This window comes from Octopus sinensis, linkage group LG13 (genome assembly GCF_006345805.1).
Source record: "Octopus sinensis linkage group LG13, ASM634580v1, whole genome shotgun sequence".
In the NCBI taxonomy this organism is placed as follows: domain Eukaryota; kingdom Metazoa; phylum Mollusca; class Cephalopoda; order Octopoda; family Octopodidae; genus Octopus; species Octopus sinensis.
The window spans coordinates 20,242,976-20,257,975 of record NC_043009.1 but is presented as its reverse complement, the minus strand read 5'-3'; the positions used below and the strand labels follow the sequence as shown (position 1 = coordinate 20,257,975).

The window sequence follows — 15,000 nt, the reverse complement described above, 5'->3', positions numbered from 1 at the left end:
TTCATGTGCAGACACTTGTGTGTTATATATGAATAAATAAATAAATGGAGTTAAATGAAGATGTTAACAAAATTCCTTTACTCTCAACATATGTTTCAAAGACAACATGATTTTATTCCAATGGAATAAACGGTGCAAGATGCAATCTTCTCATCAGGAAAGAAAGGGAGCCTCTCTCAACAACAAGACAAAACAATAATTGCAATGACTGCCTAGATGGTAAACACTTATTATCGTTTTGTTTACCATGTAGGCAGTCATCGCAATTATTGTTTTGTCTTGTTGCTGAGAGAGGCTCCCTTTCTTTCCTGATGAGAAGATTGCATCTTGCACTGTTTATTCCTTTGGAATAAAAACATGTTGTCTTTGAAACATATGTCGAGAGTAAAGGAATTTTGTTAACATCTTCGTTCAACTCCATTTATTTATTTATATACATATATATCTATATATCTATACGACTATGAGGATTTACCTTCCCAGTGAAACTCGTTTCTTTCCCAAACTTTTTCTCAAACCTGCTATAATGTAATATATGTCTTTGGTGTGGTAATTGTACACGGCTGAAGAAGGCTGTTGACCTACATGTTATATCAATTATGCATTGATATAAATTATTCAATAAAGCCAGAAACATATGTACCGCAAAATCCTTTGCATCCTGTTTTACTTTTGATAAATATATATATATATATATATATATATATATATATATATATATATATATATATATATATATATATATATATGTCTCAACTTGTACAATAACTTGATTTGTCTTTCCTATCTCTCTCTACGAAATTTAGCCTTTAAGGCTACCTTCAATCCTTAATTCCATCTTTCCGCCATCAGCGGTGCGCCCGCCCTCCCACCCCCACCACCAATACCGGTGAACACTGTTCTCACCATCTACACCAGATACGCCCTCCTCCCTCCTCCTCCCCCACCACCCATTCCTACCCCTTCTCCTCATATGCTTTCACTGTGAAAAGACAAGCTGCTAGCGCCACAGCTCATCAACCGCCCACTGATCTTACGCTTCCTCCTGTTTTGAATCTGACACTGCCTCAATCCGACTATCTCCTTCCAGTCCCCTCCCCGCCTAGTAATATCCTACGTTTTTATTTCTTACGAACCTGCACCAACCCTTCCTGCCATCGTTCCTCCTTACCCCAACCTTCCCCACTGGTGCTCCCCTATATTACCCGCACCCCTCAACTATCTCTCCCTCTCGTTTCACTGGTGAAACCTTTCTCAGCTGGACCCCCCCCCCAACTCAACTCTAGAATATCTGTATTTTTCCTCCTTACTACGCTACCTAATTACGTTACTCAGTGACGATAATGAATGACCACTGCTAACACCGGTCAGGTCGGAAGAGAGATCAAAAGAAAAATGCCACAAAAACTATCACCACCACAACAACCCTCCTCTTCTCAGGCGCTGAATCCCCCCTCCCCCCCACATCTCCTTCCCAGTTTTCAGAGTTGGCACTATCAATGTTGGTACATTGACAGGCAAGTCTAGTGAGATTGTAGAGATGCTAGAGAGAAGACAGGTTGATGTATGCTGCATACAAGAGGTAAGATGGAGAGGTGCTTCAGCTAGGGTCCTCACGGGCAAGGCACTTAGGTACAAACTCTTCTGGCAAGGTAACGTGAAAGGTGTAGGGGGTGTAGGCATTCTCCTTGCGGAGAAATGGGTGGATAAGGTCATAGAGGTTGTCAGGGTTTGCGATAGAGTGCTTAAGCTCAGGTTGGTCCTACAGAGTGGCACAGCTATGATTATCTCCGCCTATGCCCCACAAGCGGGACTACCAAATGATCAGAAGGACAACTTTTATGATACTCTTCTGCAGGCTACTTCAAAGACTAGTAGCAAGGACCTCATCTTTGTAGGTGGAGATTTTAATGGGCATGTTGGGCGGGAATCGGGTATCTTCACTGGGGTACATGGTGGCCATGGTATTGGCACCAGAAATGATGAGGGAATTAGACTGCTGGAATTCTGTGATGCATGTAACCTTTCAATCTGCAACACTAACTTCAAGAAGCCAGTTTGCCACCTTATAACTTATCAGTCAGGAGATTCCGCTAGCCAAATAGACTTCATCCTCACCAGACAGCGGGATGCAGGGTTGCTCTTGAATTCAAAGACCCTCCCGGGTGAAGAATGTATCCCTCAGCATAGACTAATCATCAGTGACTTTAAGCTTGAGGCCAGAAGGACTCCAAGAAACAAACCAATCCAGAAAAGAAGGATTTGGAGGCTAAAGAACCCTTCACATGGTCAGAAATTTAGGGACATACTCATCAAGAAATTTGATGAGAGGGAGGAGGAGCTTCAGACGTCAGACATAGAAGGTAGCTGGGAATTCCTACGGGACAGCTTGCTGAGTGCCACAGACCGAGTCTGTGGATGGTGCAAAGTCCCTTCCAGACCTAGAATTACGTGGTGGTGGAATAGTGCAGTAGATAAAGCCATTTGTGAAAAGAGACGGGTCTGGAAAGCCTGGAAGGATGGGGGCAGCAGGGAACTGTACCAGATAGCCAAAAGGGAGGCTGGGCGGCAGGTATACATAGCCAAAGATGTAGCAGAAAAGAAGAAGTTTGCCAATGTCCAGCGATGCGAGGATCAAAGAGCTGAAGTATTTCGGATTGCCAGACAGTGTGTCAGAGAAAATAGTGATGTTATAGGAGAGAAATGTGTCCACATGGATGATGGGACACTTGCTTTTACTGCTAGTGAAAAGAAAGAGGCTTGGAGAAGCCATTATGAAAGACTGCTGAATGAGGAGAATGAATGGGAGGAGGAGAGCCTGCCAAATGTTGACCCAGTAGAGGGACCAGCTACCCGAATAGACAGCTCCCTTGTAGATAAGGCAATTAAGGATATGAAACCAGGTAAAGCCCCCGGCCTATCAGGAATCACTGCTGAGATGCTTAAAACAGCTGGCTATGTGGGCTATGGCATAGTCACCCGCATTGTAAACCAGGTAGTTCACAATGGAGTCATACCCAATGACTGGTGCAGCAGCACCATAGTCAACTGCTACAAGGGTAAGGGTGATGCTCTAGATAGAAATAACTACAGAGGTATCAAACTGTTGGACCAGGTGATGAAGGTCTCAGAGAAGGTCATAACCCATCTCATTAGGGAGAGAATTTGTTTAGATGAAATGCAGTTCGGTTTTGTACCAGGTAGAAGCACCACTGATGCTATATTCCTGGTCCGACAACTGCAGGAGAAGTACCTAGCTAAAGATAAACCCCTCTACATAGCTTTTGTAGACTTGGAGAAAGCCTTTGACAGGGTTCCCCGTTCCCTTATCTGGTGGTCGATGCGGAAACTGGAGATTGACGAATGGCTAATAAGAGCTGTACAGGCTCTATACAGAGAGGCTGTCAGCAAGGTTAGGATTGGCAACGAATATAGTGAAGAATTCCGGGTAGAAGTAGGTGTGCACCAGGGCTCAGCCCTCAGTCCCCTTTTATTCATCATAGTCCTTCAGGCAATAACAGAGGAATTCAAAACGGGATGCCCCTGGGAGCTCCTCTATGCCGATGACCTAGCTCTCATAGCAGAATCACTACTGGAACTAGAAAAGAAATTTCGGGTGTGGAAGCAAGGGTTAGAATCAAAGGGCCTTAGAATAAATGTAGCAAAGTATTAGTAAGCAGCAAGAGGTACTCAGCACACACCCCCTCGGGTAGGTGGCCCTGCTCAATCTGTAAGAAAGGTACAGGTAGAAACTCCATAAGATGCACCCAATGTAAGCTATGGACACATAAGAGGTGCAGCAACATTAAAGGGAAATTAACAGATAAGATAGCATTCATGTGCGGCAGATGCACAGGGACAATAGACACAACAGACACTCAGAAAACAGATTCCATCACACTCCAGGGAGAGAAACTAGAAGTAGTTGATAGTTTCCGCTACCTGGGTGACCAAGTTAGTAGCGGAGGTGGATGCACAGAGAGTATCACCACTAGAATACGAATAGCCTGGGCAAAGTTCAGAAAGCTCCTACTCCTACTGGCAACAAAAGGTCTCTCCCTCAGAGCGAAAGGTAGACTGTATGATGCATGTGTGCGAACTGCCATGCTTCACGGTAATGAAACATGGGCTGTGACTGCAGAGGACATGCGTAGACTTGAAAGAAATGAAGCTAGCATGATCTGCTGGATGTGTAGTGTCAGTGTGCACGCAAGACAGAGTGTAAGCATCCTGAGAGAAATGCTGGATATAAGAAGCATCAGATGTGGTGTGCAAGAGCGACGCTTGCGATGGTATGGTCATGTGCTGCGGATGGATGAAGAGAGATGTGTGAAGAAGTGCCACTCCCAAACAGTTGAAGGTATCAGGGGGAGAGGTAGACCCAGGAAGACATGGGATGAAGTAGTCAAGCATGACCTCAGAGCATTGGGCCTCACTGAGGCAATGGCGAAGGACCGAGGTCTCTGGAGATATGCTGTGACTGCAAAGACCCGGGCTGCTTTCTGCAGCAATTCCACATACCCTCTACCCATTCAAAGTACCCCGGATCCCGTTGCCCCCGTGCCGCTGGCACGTTAAAAGCTCGAACCGATCGTGACCGATGCCGGACCCCCCGGCCCCTGTGCAGGTGGCACGTAAAAAGCACCCACTCCAGTCACGGAGTGGTTGGCGTTAGGAAGGGCATCCAGCCGTAGAAACTCTGCCAGATCAGACTGGAGCCTGGAGCGGCCCCTGGCTTCCCAGACCCCGGTCGAACCGTCCAACCCGTGCTAGCACGGAAAACGGACGTTAAACAATGATGATGATGATGATGATGATACTTTATTTAAAGCAGCAGAAAATTCTACAAAACCTGTTACTCTGAGTTTCGCGAAACTCAGAGTAACAGGTTTTGTGGAATTTTCTGCTGCTTTAAATAAAGCATATTACTCTACCACTGGTATTTGAGTACTCTTTTTTCCACCTTGTTTCACATTTATGTGTTTACTCCGGTATATATATATATATATATATATATATATATATATATATATATATATATATATGTATTTATATGTATATATGTGTATATAAATATGTATATATATATATATATATATATATATATATAAATATATAGATAGATAGATAGATTGATTGATATTGATAGATAGATAGATATATATCTGTATATATATATATATATATATATATATATGTATGTATGTATGTATATATATATATATATATATATATATATATATATATATATATATGTATGTATGTATGTATGTATATATATATATATATATATACTCATGTTTTGAGTTCTATTTTCTGTTTGCATCACTAAACCTATATATATATATATATACTTATATATATATAGACTGGAGCCTGGTGCAGCCTCCTGGCTTCCCAGACCCTGGTCAAAAAGTCCAACCCATGCTAGCATGGAAAACGAACATTAAATGATGATGATGATAATGATGATGGCATACATATATACGTGTGTGTGTGTTTGTACAGTCTTGAATACTAATTACTAATACTGTTCCATGGTGAGAAGGATAAAAATGATTCTAGTTCATTGCATTAACTTCAGGACTTGACTGGGGGTTTTTTTGTTGACCCTGAAAGGGGAAAGGACAAAGCTGATCCTGATGAGATTTCAAATCAGAACATAAAAAGCAGTTGCCAAATCCTGCCTAAGGTTTCAGTCTGATCCTCATTCTGCTAATTCAATTCCACCAATATTGTCAGATGAAGATGATGCTATTCTTTTGCCACTGTCACTTTTACAACACTCATAAACCATTGAGTTGAGTTATTTTCTTGGTTAAATCTGCCTTGGACATTCCCTTAGACAGAATGTGCAGTATTTTCATTAAGGAATTAATTCTGAGTGCATTTCTTAGATATAACAAAATAAAGGTACACCAAAAATTATTTTGGTGTATTATTTTGGTCTTATTCCAAAGATATTTCCTTCAAGAATTAATCAGTAAAATTATGATAAGAGACTGAGGGAATTTCAACTGTAACAGTTGAAATTTAACATATTCAATAAATGGCACATATGTTCCACTATCTGTATTAAATATTCAAACTATCTGGATTGTATTGGTTAAAAAGATCACCACAAGGCCACACAATGATAGACGTATAATACAATCTATTCATTGGACCTTCAATAGGTGTTTGGGATGCATTCTGTCATTCCTGAAGAAACAAAGGTTAAGTAAACCTTGGTGGGGTTTGAACTCAAAATATGAAGAGATGGTGTTTATCCCAAGGTTGTACCTCTCCTGCATCACACAATTTCATTGGGAGAAACAGTGAAAAGTTGGGAAAGCCACAAAACTTGAAATTAATTTTCTTTTTTTTTGCTTTAAAACACAAAGTTCACTAAAAACACAAAAAAAAAACTTATAAAAATTAATCCTAAGTTATTTTTCTTTCTTTATATTTGAAATAAAGTTATTAAAATTTTGATTTGTCTGTTAGAGATTATCAAAGGTGGGTATTCTTCCTATTAATGGCAGAGCCATCAGATATATAACCCCTACTCGGACTTTCAAGAAAACTTAAAGAAAGGAATTGGAGAGAGAAAGAGAAAGAGAGAGAGAGAGAGAGAGAGAGAGAGAGAGAGAGAGAGAGAGAGAAATTAATTAAAAGTTTTGAAAGAAATAAAATAAAAAAAAGTTCGCCAAAAGGAAAAAGAAAGAAGTAAAAGTTTTTTGTAGAACATACCTGAATAATTTCTGCAACTATGCATCCTATGAACAGCAGCAGACAGAACAAACTATGAACCTTCATGCTGGAGCAGTGAATCCAATCAACTTGAAAGGTGTCTTCTAGATTCAACACCAGTCCTGACAGAAGCGCCTGTCAGACAATTAAAAGTTGGTGTGTGAGAAGAAGAACAAGAAGAAGAAACAATGTTTTTAAACAAAAACAAAATATAATAATATTTAGATGAGAACCAAATTTCTTTTTTCGTTGTCTCTGCTGCAAACCAGAATTTGTCAATTTTAGATATAAATTAAAAATGAAGTTCTGGTCCAGCTTTTGCTCAGTTTTTTTCTGAAGTGTGTTTCTGTTATTTCATCAGATTCTATAATCTATATTCATTTTCAACTGCAATAATAAAAAAAATAAAGAAAAATCAAATAACTGACAGCAGCTATTGTATATGTCGTTTACGATGATAGTGGAGGTGAAAACAGTTGATAATAGCAAAATTGCCATTCTCATAGTCTCTAGCAGACCCTCCTCCTCCTCCTCCGCCTTCTACACCAAACATGTACAACCGTCAAAAAAGTCAAACTAATACAAGTTGGGTCGTCATTTATAATTACTCTACAACACAACCAACTTCATAACAAATGAAACTGTTCAAACTATTTCTATTTAACTCACACACAAAGAAATTTCCGGCAATATTTAATTAATTCACATATTTCCTTATACAGGCATATATATATCATCATCATCATCATCATCATCATTGTCAGTATCATTATTGACAATGATCATTGTGTATGTACGCCTCTCTCTCTCTCTCTCTCTCTCTATATATATATATATATATATATATATATATATATATATACACATACATACACACATACATATACATATATGTATATATATGTACATATACACACATACATAAATAACATATATAAATGTATATATGTGTGTGTGTATGTATGTATTAAATGCTTTTTACAACATACATATATAAATGTGTGTTAGGGCATGTATTATGTGTGCATATAATGAGTACTTTTTCTTCATTTGTAAACCCCTTTACCAACACACACATCCTCACCATCACCATTCTATGTGTAGTGTTTTTGTCCTAACACAGGTTGGATGGATTATCACAACAGTCTGTGTCAGTTTTTCTGTGGAGTTGCTGTCCTCTCAGATACATCAAAGACAATGTCTCACTCAAACATTTCATTTTCGGTTTTTACTGCTAGATGTCCTTCCCAGCACCAACCACTTCACAGGGTGTATTAAGTGCATTTTTACATAGCATTAGCTCTAGATATGGTGTGCTTTCAAAGAGTCCTTTCAAACTTTCTTTGTTTCTCTTTATTCACCAACTCCCTCACTGGAGATGTACTTGCATAGCAAGTAACCTGATCTGAGATCGTGTGCTGGAACAAAAACAATTGCAGTGTGGAAGGTGTTTATAAGCCATTTAAGAAACACACAATAACTGTTAGATTCACTTCAACATTTAAATTTAATTTGCCAAAATATTTTCGTCGCTTTGAGACCACAACCTGTTCAGTCTGTGCATGGGGTGCGGTCTCAAAGCAACAAAAATATTTTAGCAAATTAAATTTAAATGTTGAAGTGAATCTAACAGTTTTTGTGTGTTTTAAAAGGCTTATAAACACCTTCCCTTGTTGGAATTTTCTGGGTATGTTTCATCATGGCACCAGCACTAGTGAGGTTTCTTTGTCTTCTAGAAGACTAAACAGACATCACTTCTCCATATTGTCTTTGTTCAACACAACATAATGAAGAATATAAAAAGAAGAGTGGTTGATGACTGAAGGAAAGCCAGGGTGAGAGGGTGAAAGAAGAAAGAGTATGGTGTGAGAAACAGAGTGACAGGGATGAGATGGTAGTGAAGAAGGAAGTAGCAGAAGAGAGACATTGATGGCAGCTGCATGTTATTTGCTGGTAAGGGGGTTGATTAGACATATAGCATGAGTGGCATGGTGGGAGGGACGGGTGAGCAAGAAGGGACAAGTAAATAGACGGAGTAATACAAGTGAGAGAGAGAGAACTGTGTGTGAATAATGAATGAAAGGAGAGGAATGAGTAATGAGTGAGGAGTTAGGTATGCAGTGGGATTGAACCTGTGACCACATGGTTATAAAAGAAGCTTCTCAACTTCACAGCCACAATTGCACTTTTACACTTGATTAGAATTAATCTAATTAATTCAATCAATGCAGGATGGAATCAGTTGTGAAAGACCTGCTCCATTTGTTCAGAGAATATCTTCCTTTTTCATCTTTTATCTCTAAAGTGTTTCAGTTGTTAAGCTGTTGCCATACTGGAGCACCCCATTGAAGAATTTGGGGTCAAATGAATCAGCACCAGTACTTCTTTTCTAAGTCTGATACTTATTCTATTAGTCTCTTTTGTCAAACTGCTAAGTCATGGCGACATAAACACATATTCATACATTTGAACAAACCAGTTAATGGCTGGCACATGGCTTAATGAATGACCATGAGTGAGTGAGTGATCAATCAAAAGCCACTCAGGCATCAGTCATCCTGACATCAGTCACAGTGACATAGGTTGATGGACAACTTCTGCCACATGAAGCCCAGTAACCATGTTAAATATTAGTCATGTCTGCCAATTAGAGTCTTGTTCATTAATCATAAAATAAACGAGAGTTATGAGGTTGACTACAGAATCAACCTCCATGTAGTAATTAATATGTACTTAGAGAAAGAGAGAGAGAGAGAGAGAGAGAGAGAGAGAGAGAGAGAGAGAGAGAGTTAATATCCTGATAGAAGTTAGTTTACATATGGTTTCATAATATGATGGTGAGCAGTTACTCCTAGAAAATCTTTTCATGCAGAACAAGTAAAAGAAAAAAAAAAAAACAAGTAAAAGCCTGATAACAAGAGATTTCCTTGTAAAGAATATTTTGGTAAAGCAGCCAATGTAGACCGAAATTCTGTAAGTTGTTTCTTGGAATGAACATTTCATGTTAATATCTGCACAAATGTTTTGCTTGTACAGTGATCTTTCATCTCAAGATTCTGATTCTGTTCTTAGTGAACCGAATATAAGAAGAATTGCTGCAGAACAAGTGCCAAATGCTAGCATGGACTGAGATATTAATAGAATCAAGGAGTTTGGAGGTTTCAGTTTCAAAAAGAAATTGTTTTTGCTGAAGTGGAATAATATAAAATGCAAATGTAACATGGTATTAGATGCTGCCAACCATTAAGAATCTGTGAGGAATCAAAGACACAAGAGTTGATAGTTTAGGACGTAAAGTGTGGGTGTAGGGGCCAGGAAGCATTAGAATAATTATGGTAATATATTAATTGACATAAATTGAGGGAATAATACATTTAATGCATGTACATATATATATATAGCTATGTACCTGTATGTATACCTGTAGCTGTATTTATCTGTAGCTGTATTTATATTCAATATGCAAGCTACTTGGTGACCCCTGCTGGTGTCACATAAAAACCATCCACTCAATACTGTAAAATGGTTGGCATTAGGAAGGCCATTCAGCCACAGAAACCATGCCAAACAGACAGAGCCAGGTTCAATTCCCTGGGTTGCTAGTTCCTGTCAAACCATCCAACCCATGCAAGCATGGAAAACAGACATTAAATGATGATGATGATGTGTTGTTCTCAGATTTGGAGATCAAGACTAATTGTGATGTATCCTACAGGTTACAGAGTACAATATATCTTGTTACTGAGTCTGTGAATGTCCTTAGGAAGTTAATTCCATGTTCAGGACTTTGAAGTGGTTTTTTTCTCCATCCACAGGATTTGTTTGTTCCGGGCAATTTTATAACGAACCTCCCAACATTGATAGTCTTATGCATCTGTTTTCCAAGGAATCTGCTATTTATAGCTGTGCCTGGTGAAAGACACAGTTTCCATCACATTCTGTAGTGAAAGAATCACTTCACAATAACATCACCCACACCAGAAAATGACACTAAATCTTTACTCTTTCACGTAATTCATAATTCATGTGAGCATTTGTTGAGCACTTTTGGTGCAAAATACTTTGCTAAGATTAATCATGATGTATTTTCTTGAGTATTTATGGTTTGGAGAGACAGAGAGGGAGGAGGGATGTATGCTGTATGTTGTTGTAAATTGGAGATAAATATTTTAGCAAATCAATGGTGGAACCTACATATGGTCGTTGCAATAACAATGAAAACATCTGTTGTCATTAGTCAATGTTATTAATTAAAAATCATTAATCCCATCAAAAGCAGAAATTATTTATTGGTTCATTAATATTTGACATACCTTCACTCCACTTGCTGTAAGCTGAACTTCCTCATGAGACCTATTTCCAGTTAAGGACTGAGTCATTGAGTGTTGGGTTTCAAGCAGAAACACAGATCAGTATTGGTGATGGGATATGTACTGTATGATAGTCAATTCATTAGAACATTGATTGATTTTTAATCAACTTAGATTTATGGTAAGCAACATGACCAAACTGCTCACCATGTTCTCTTCACTGAGGATCCAGCTGGGTTGATAGCCCATGTTGGCTGACCACATGGTGCATGGTCACAGCAGATGAGTATCTTACAGAGATGGGACTGATTGGGACTCTACTTGACAGGTCAACCAAGAGGACCCAGAAAAATACCCACAAACGGCGAGAAGCAGCAACATGTTATAATGATGCATGCAGTGGTGCACACAGTGGCATATGCAGTGGTGCACACAGTGGCACATGCAGTGACACATGCAGTGGTTCATGCAGTGGCACATGCAGTGGCACATGCAGTGGTTCATGCAGTGGTTCATGCATGCCCTCACAATTCTTTTTAATTTGTAATTTTCCTCCCTCCCTAACACAGGGCAATTATAATAATGAGAAGTGAACTGTACAACAACAACCAACTTAATTAATTCCTAATTTGCTTCTTTTCTGCAATAAATTTAGATAAAACAACTTTTCTCTGAAGCTGTTTTCAAAGCTATTTGATTCTATTTGATAAACTTCCATGTTTGAGGGAGAAGACACCACACACAGGCTTCTGTCATGTGTGGTGGTTATTGTATGTCAGGAGACTAAGAGGTGTTTTATTATTAAGGGAAGAAAAAAAAAAAAGAAGCTGCCTTCTGAAGTGTGCTGATGCAATGTAATATGTATGTAGGTGAATGAGGATTAAGACAACAAAGTCTGCTGACAAGTTCAGAAAATGCAAACCAACTCACAGCCAATTGTGAAGACGTCCAGATAACTTTTGAATGTCACTGTATTGTAAGTTGGCTTTTAAATTGAAAACATTTGAGTTGAAAAGACAGGTGAAAATAGTTCATGAATCATTTACAGACTGTTGTAAATGACTTACTAAGGTCGACCAAAATAAAACAAATGCTTTCTGCCCAGCCAACAAATGTGATATCTTTCATACATTGCCCTGACGTAATTTCGCAGATGACATTCCCCTACTCAGGCAGAAAGAACATTTGACCTTCTACAACGATGTTCTAATTGCTGTCAGAAATCACTGCAATAAAATTAACAACTGCTGTAATAACAGATTTCAGTTTTTTTTCTTCTTAATATCAACTTGGAAACCAAACATAAAACTAACAACATATTCCTGCTGTATATAACACTAAATAACAATTATATTGAACTCCATAAAGACCGGGTCTCTATGTAGTCCTGCAATTTGCTTGAAATAATAGCTACCTTGACTGGTACTTATTGACCCCAAAAGTATGGAAAGCAAAGTTGATTTTGATGGGGTTAGAACCCAGAAAGTTGTGAAATGGAACAAATATCACAATTTTTTTCATTGGTTGCTCTACTAACTCACCATTTCTCTTTACAGAAGTATTTACTCGTGTTACTAATTATGGAATGAAATCTCAGGAGTTTCAAATTAAAATGATTTCATTGAATGGAATAGAAGACTTCAAAAGCTGAATGGGATGAGCCCATCTCCTTATAACTTCCTTAAAAGTATATTTAAGCTGGAATCTGCTTGTTGAACAAGTCTTTCACCTCTAGTGCTCAACATGTCTATTGTTTGCAAATTAATTTTCGTTAATGGGTTAATGACCATTCTAAAGTGTCTCTGAGACTGAGGAATGAAACAGAAAAGAATTGATCTTCAAACTGAAGGCTTGGCTGAAATACTTGAGTAACAGAATGGTCATAACTAAAGACATGGAGAGTTAGGTTTCGGGTTAAACAAGGTGACAGATGAACTCTTCCATCCAAGACAATTTAGAAGATGAATTTAATTTTATTTTCAATATTGTCAAAATAAGGAAAACAAATAAAATCTGGTCAGATGAAGATAATCCAAACCAGAAATACAGAATATCAGGAATAGGATTATCATTGAAATAGTTGTTCTTGTTTTGTTTTATTTTTTTCTGCCAAAATGTCATCAAGAGATTCTTCTCAGTTGGTTGAAAAAATCTGGTCAGCCAAATGAACTTCAAATCCTCCAGAAGTTTTTCTCTATATTCTTTTTTTTAATAAAAATGGTATAAAAGGAAATTTTTAAGTTTTGGCTTTTTCATCTTTTTAAAGAAATAAGGTTATGATAAAATGTGAACAAAGAAGACAGTTTTTGGTGTAGGATTATGAAAGAATAATTCCAGATAATGGTTAATCCCAGGCTATCTAACAATGACTGCTGGTCAACTTTTGTAAAGCTTGTATCCACAGTGTACTTGAATGACCAGAGCAAAATATACTTTATGCAAAACAATGATAATCCTAATCAGCTAATAAAATAGGATTTTCTCGTTTTCTTAATCTGCAAAATTTCTAATAACATTCTAGAAATGCTTCCCTTATAAGGTTTCACTCAATCCTCAGTCTTGCTAAATCCAAACGTTGGGCTGTAGAAGATCTTAAAATAGCTTTTAGTAGGTTTGAGTTTGCTAAAAGATTTTTCTGTTGAAAAAATGCTATTAAAGCTGAACCAACAAACATTTGGAAATATTTCACAAATTTTAGGAATCAGTTCTTCTATTTAGCACTTCAAAAGGTTTTAGTTTTGGTTGTCAATAATTTTCTCCATGAACTAATGGTAAATGCTGCTTCTTTGATTCTGGTATTCTAAATTTTTCTCATTTTTCTTTCTTCAAAAAATATTTTCAAACGTCAAGGAATATCTACACAAAAATCAAACATTGCAGTCAACCAATGAACAACTATAAAACACAGTTAACCCTGTTAATTATTGCAGTTAACCCTGCAACGATATTATCAAACAAAACATCAAACATGACATTTCTGTTTCTCACCTCTTTTGGTCATCATCTGTGTCAGTCTTTCCCACAATCTTCATCTCATCATGTTGTGTTATTATGCACTTATCTTCTCTTTCCTCTCAAACACTCACTCATCCATTGAAGAGTTTTGTTTACATATCAAAAACTGATGCAGTAGCAAAGTGTGAGTTTCATTTGCCCTGGGTGGTAACCAAATAGGCCAACCCCGTTCTATAATGTAACACACTCTTTAACAGCAGTAAACAAACATAGAGTGGCTGCTCAATGTGACCTCACAAGCCCCATACTTTGTCACTTATCAAAGGCAATTTCTATGATTTCCTTCTCAATTATTTTTTTAACTTCATCAAATCTTCAAATTTCAAAATAAAATGGTTCTACATTTAATGTGGCATCTCTTACATGCTGTAAGGCATGAAGGAACACAAGCTGTTTAATGTAAGGCATGAAGGAACAAAAACCGTTTGATGGGCTCAAGTAGCAGAGTGGCAATATGGCCAGAAAGTGACAATTTAGTCTTTGGTGGGCCATGATGTGTTTGTACTACTCCCTCTCAAGCTGATGTGTGTAACTTTTCATCAGCACTATTTTAAGTGGACCAGATTGAAGGATGGGCTTCAGTGACATCCTGCTGCAACTCCCAGCATCACAGGCAGAGTGTTGCAAAAAAGCCAATAACAACCACTGAAAGAAGGGAAGCAATGAATAGCTTGCCTCTCGTCCCTTCTGTATGCAGTGACTCTTGAGCCACTGCTGCAGGAATTGGCGAGATTGAGGGACGTCTCAAACGAATTAGGGGGCAGAAGATATGTGTTGGCATATGCGGACAATGGTTATTGTGTTTAATACTAAGCATACTGAGTTGGTTAGCATCACTGAAAGATGGAATGAGGCAGTAACAGGAAACAAAATCAACCAGGAAAAATCTGAGGACCTGCAACTCAGCACTTGGAGAGGTAGGATGGAGGGAGCAGTTAAATTG

The 15,000-nt window shown here is 38.1% G+C and overlaps 1 protein-coding gene across 2 annotated transcripts in view; it reads right to left on the bottom strand.

The window, feature by feature from the left end:
- Positions 1-15,000, bottom strand: part of LOC115218591 (zinc metalloproteinase-disintegrin-like atrase-B) — a 60,409-nt gene that overhangs the window by 37,094 nt on the left and 8,315 nt on the right. The window contains exons 1-2 of one of the 2 annotated variants that reach the window (XM_036508193.1): positions 14,031-14,079; positions 6,733-6,867 (exon numbers count right to left, since the gene is read on the bottom strand). In XM_036508193.1, the coding sequence (XP_036364086.1) occupies positions 6,733-6,798 (66 nt within the window). In that variant the 5' untranslated portion in view covers positions 6,799-6,867; positions 14,031-14,079. Of the gene's footprint in view, positions 1-6,732; positions 6,868-14,030; positions 14,080-15,000 lie in introns of those variants that run through there. The other variant, XM_036508191.1, reaches the window with a different exon arrangement.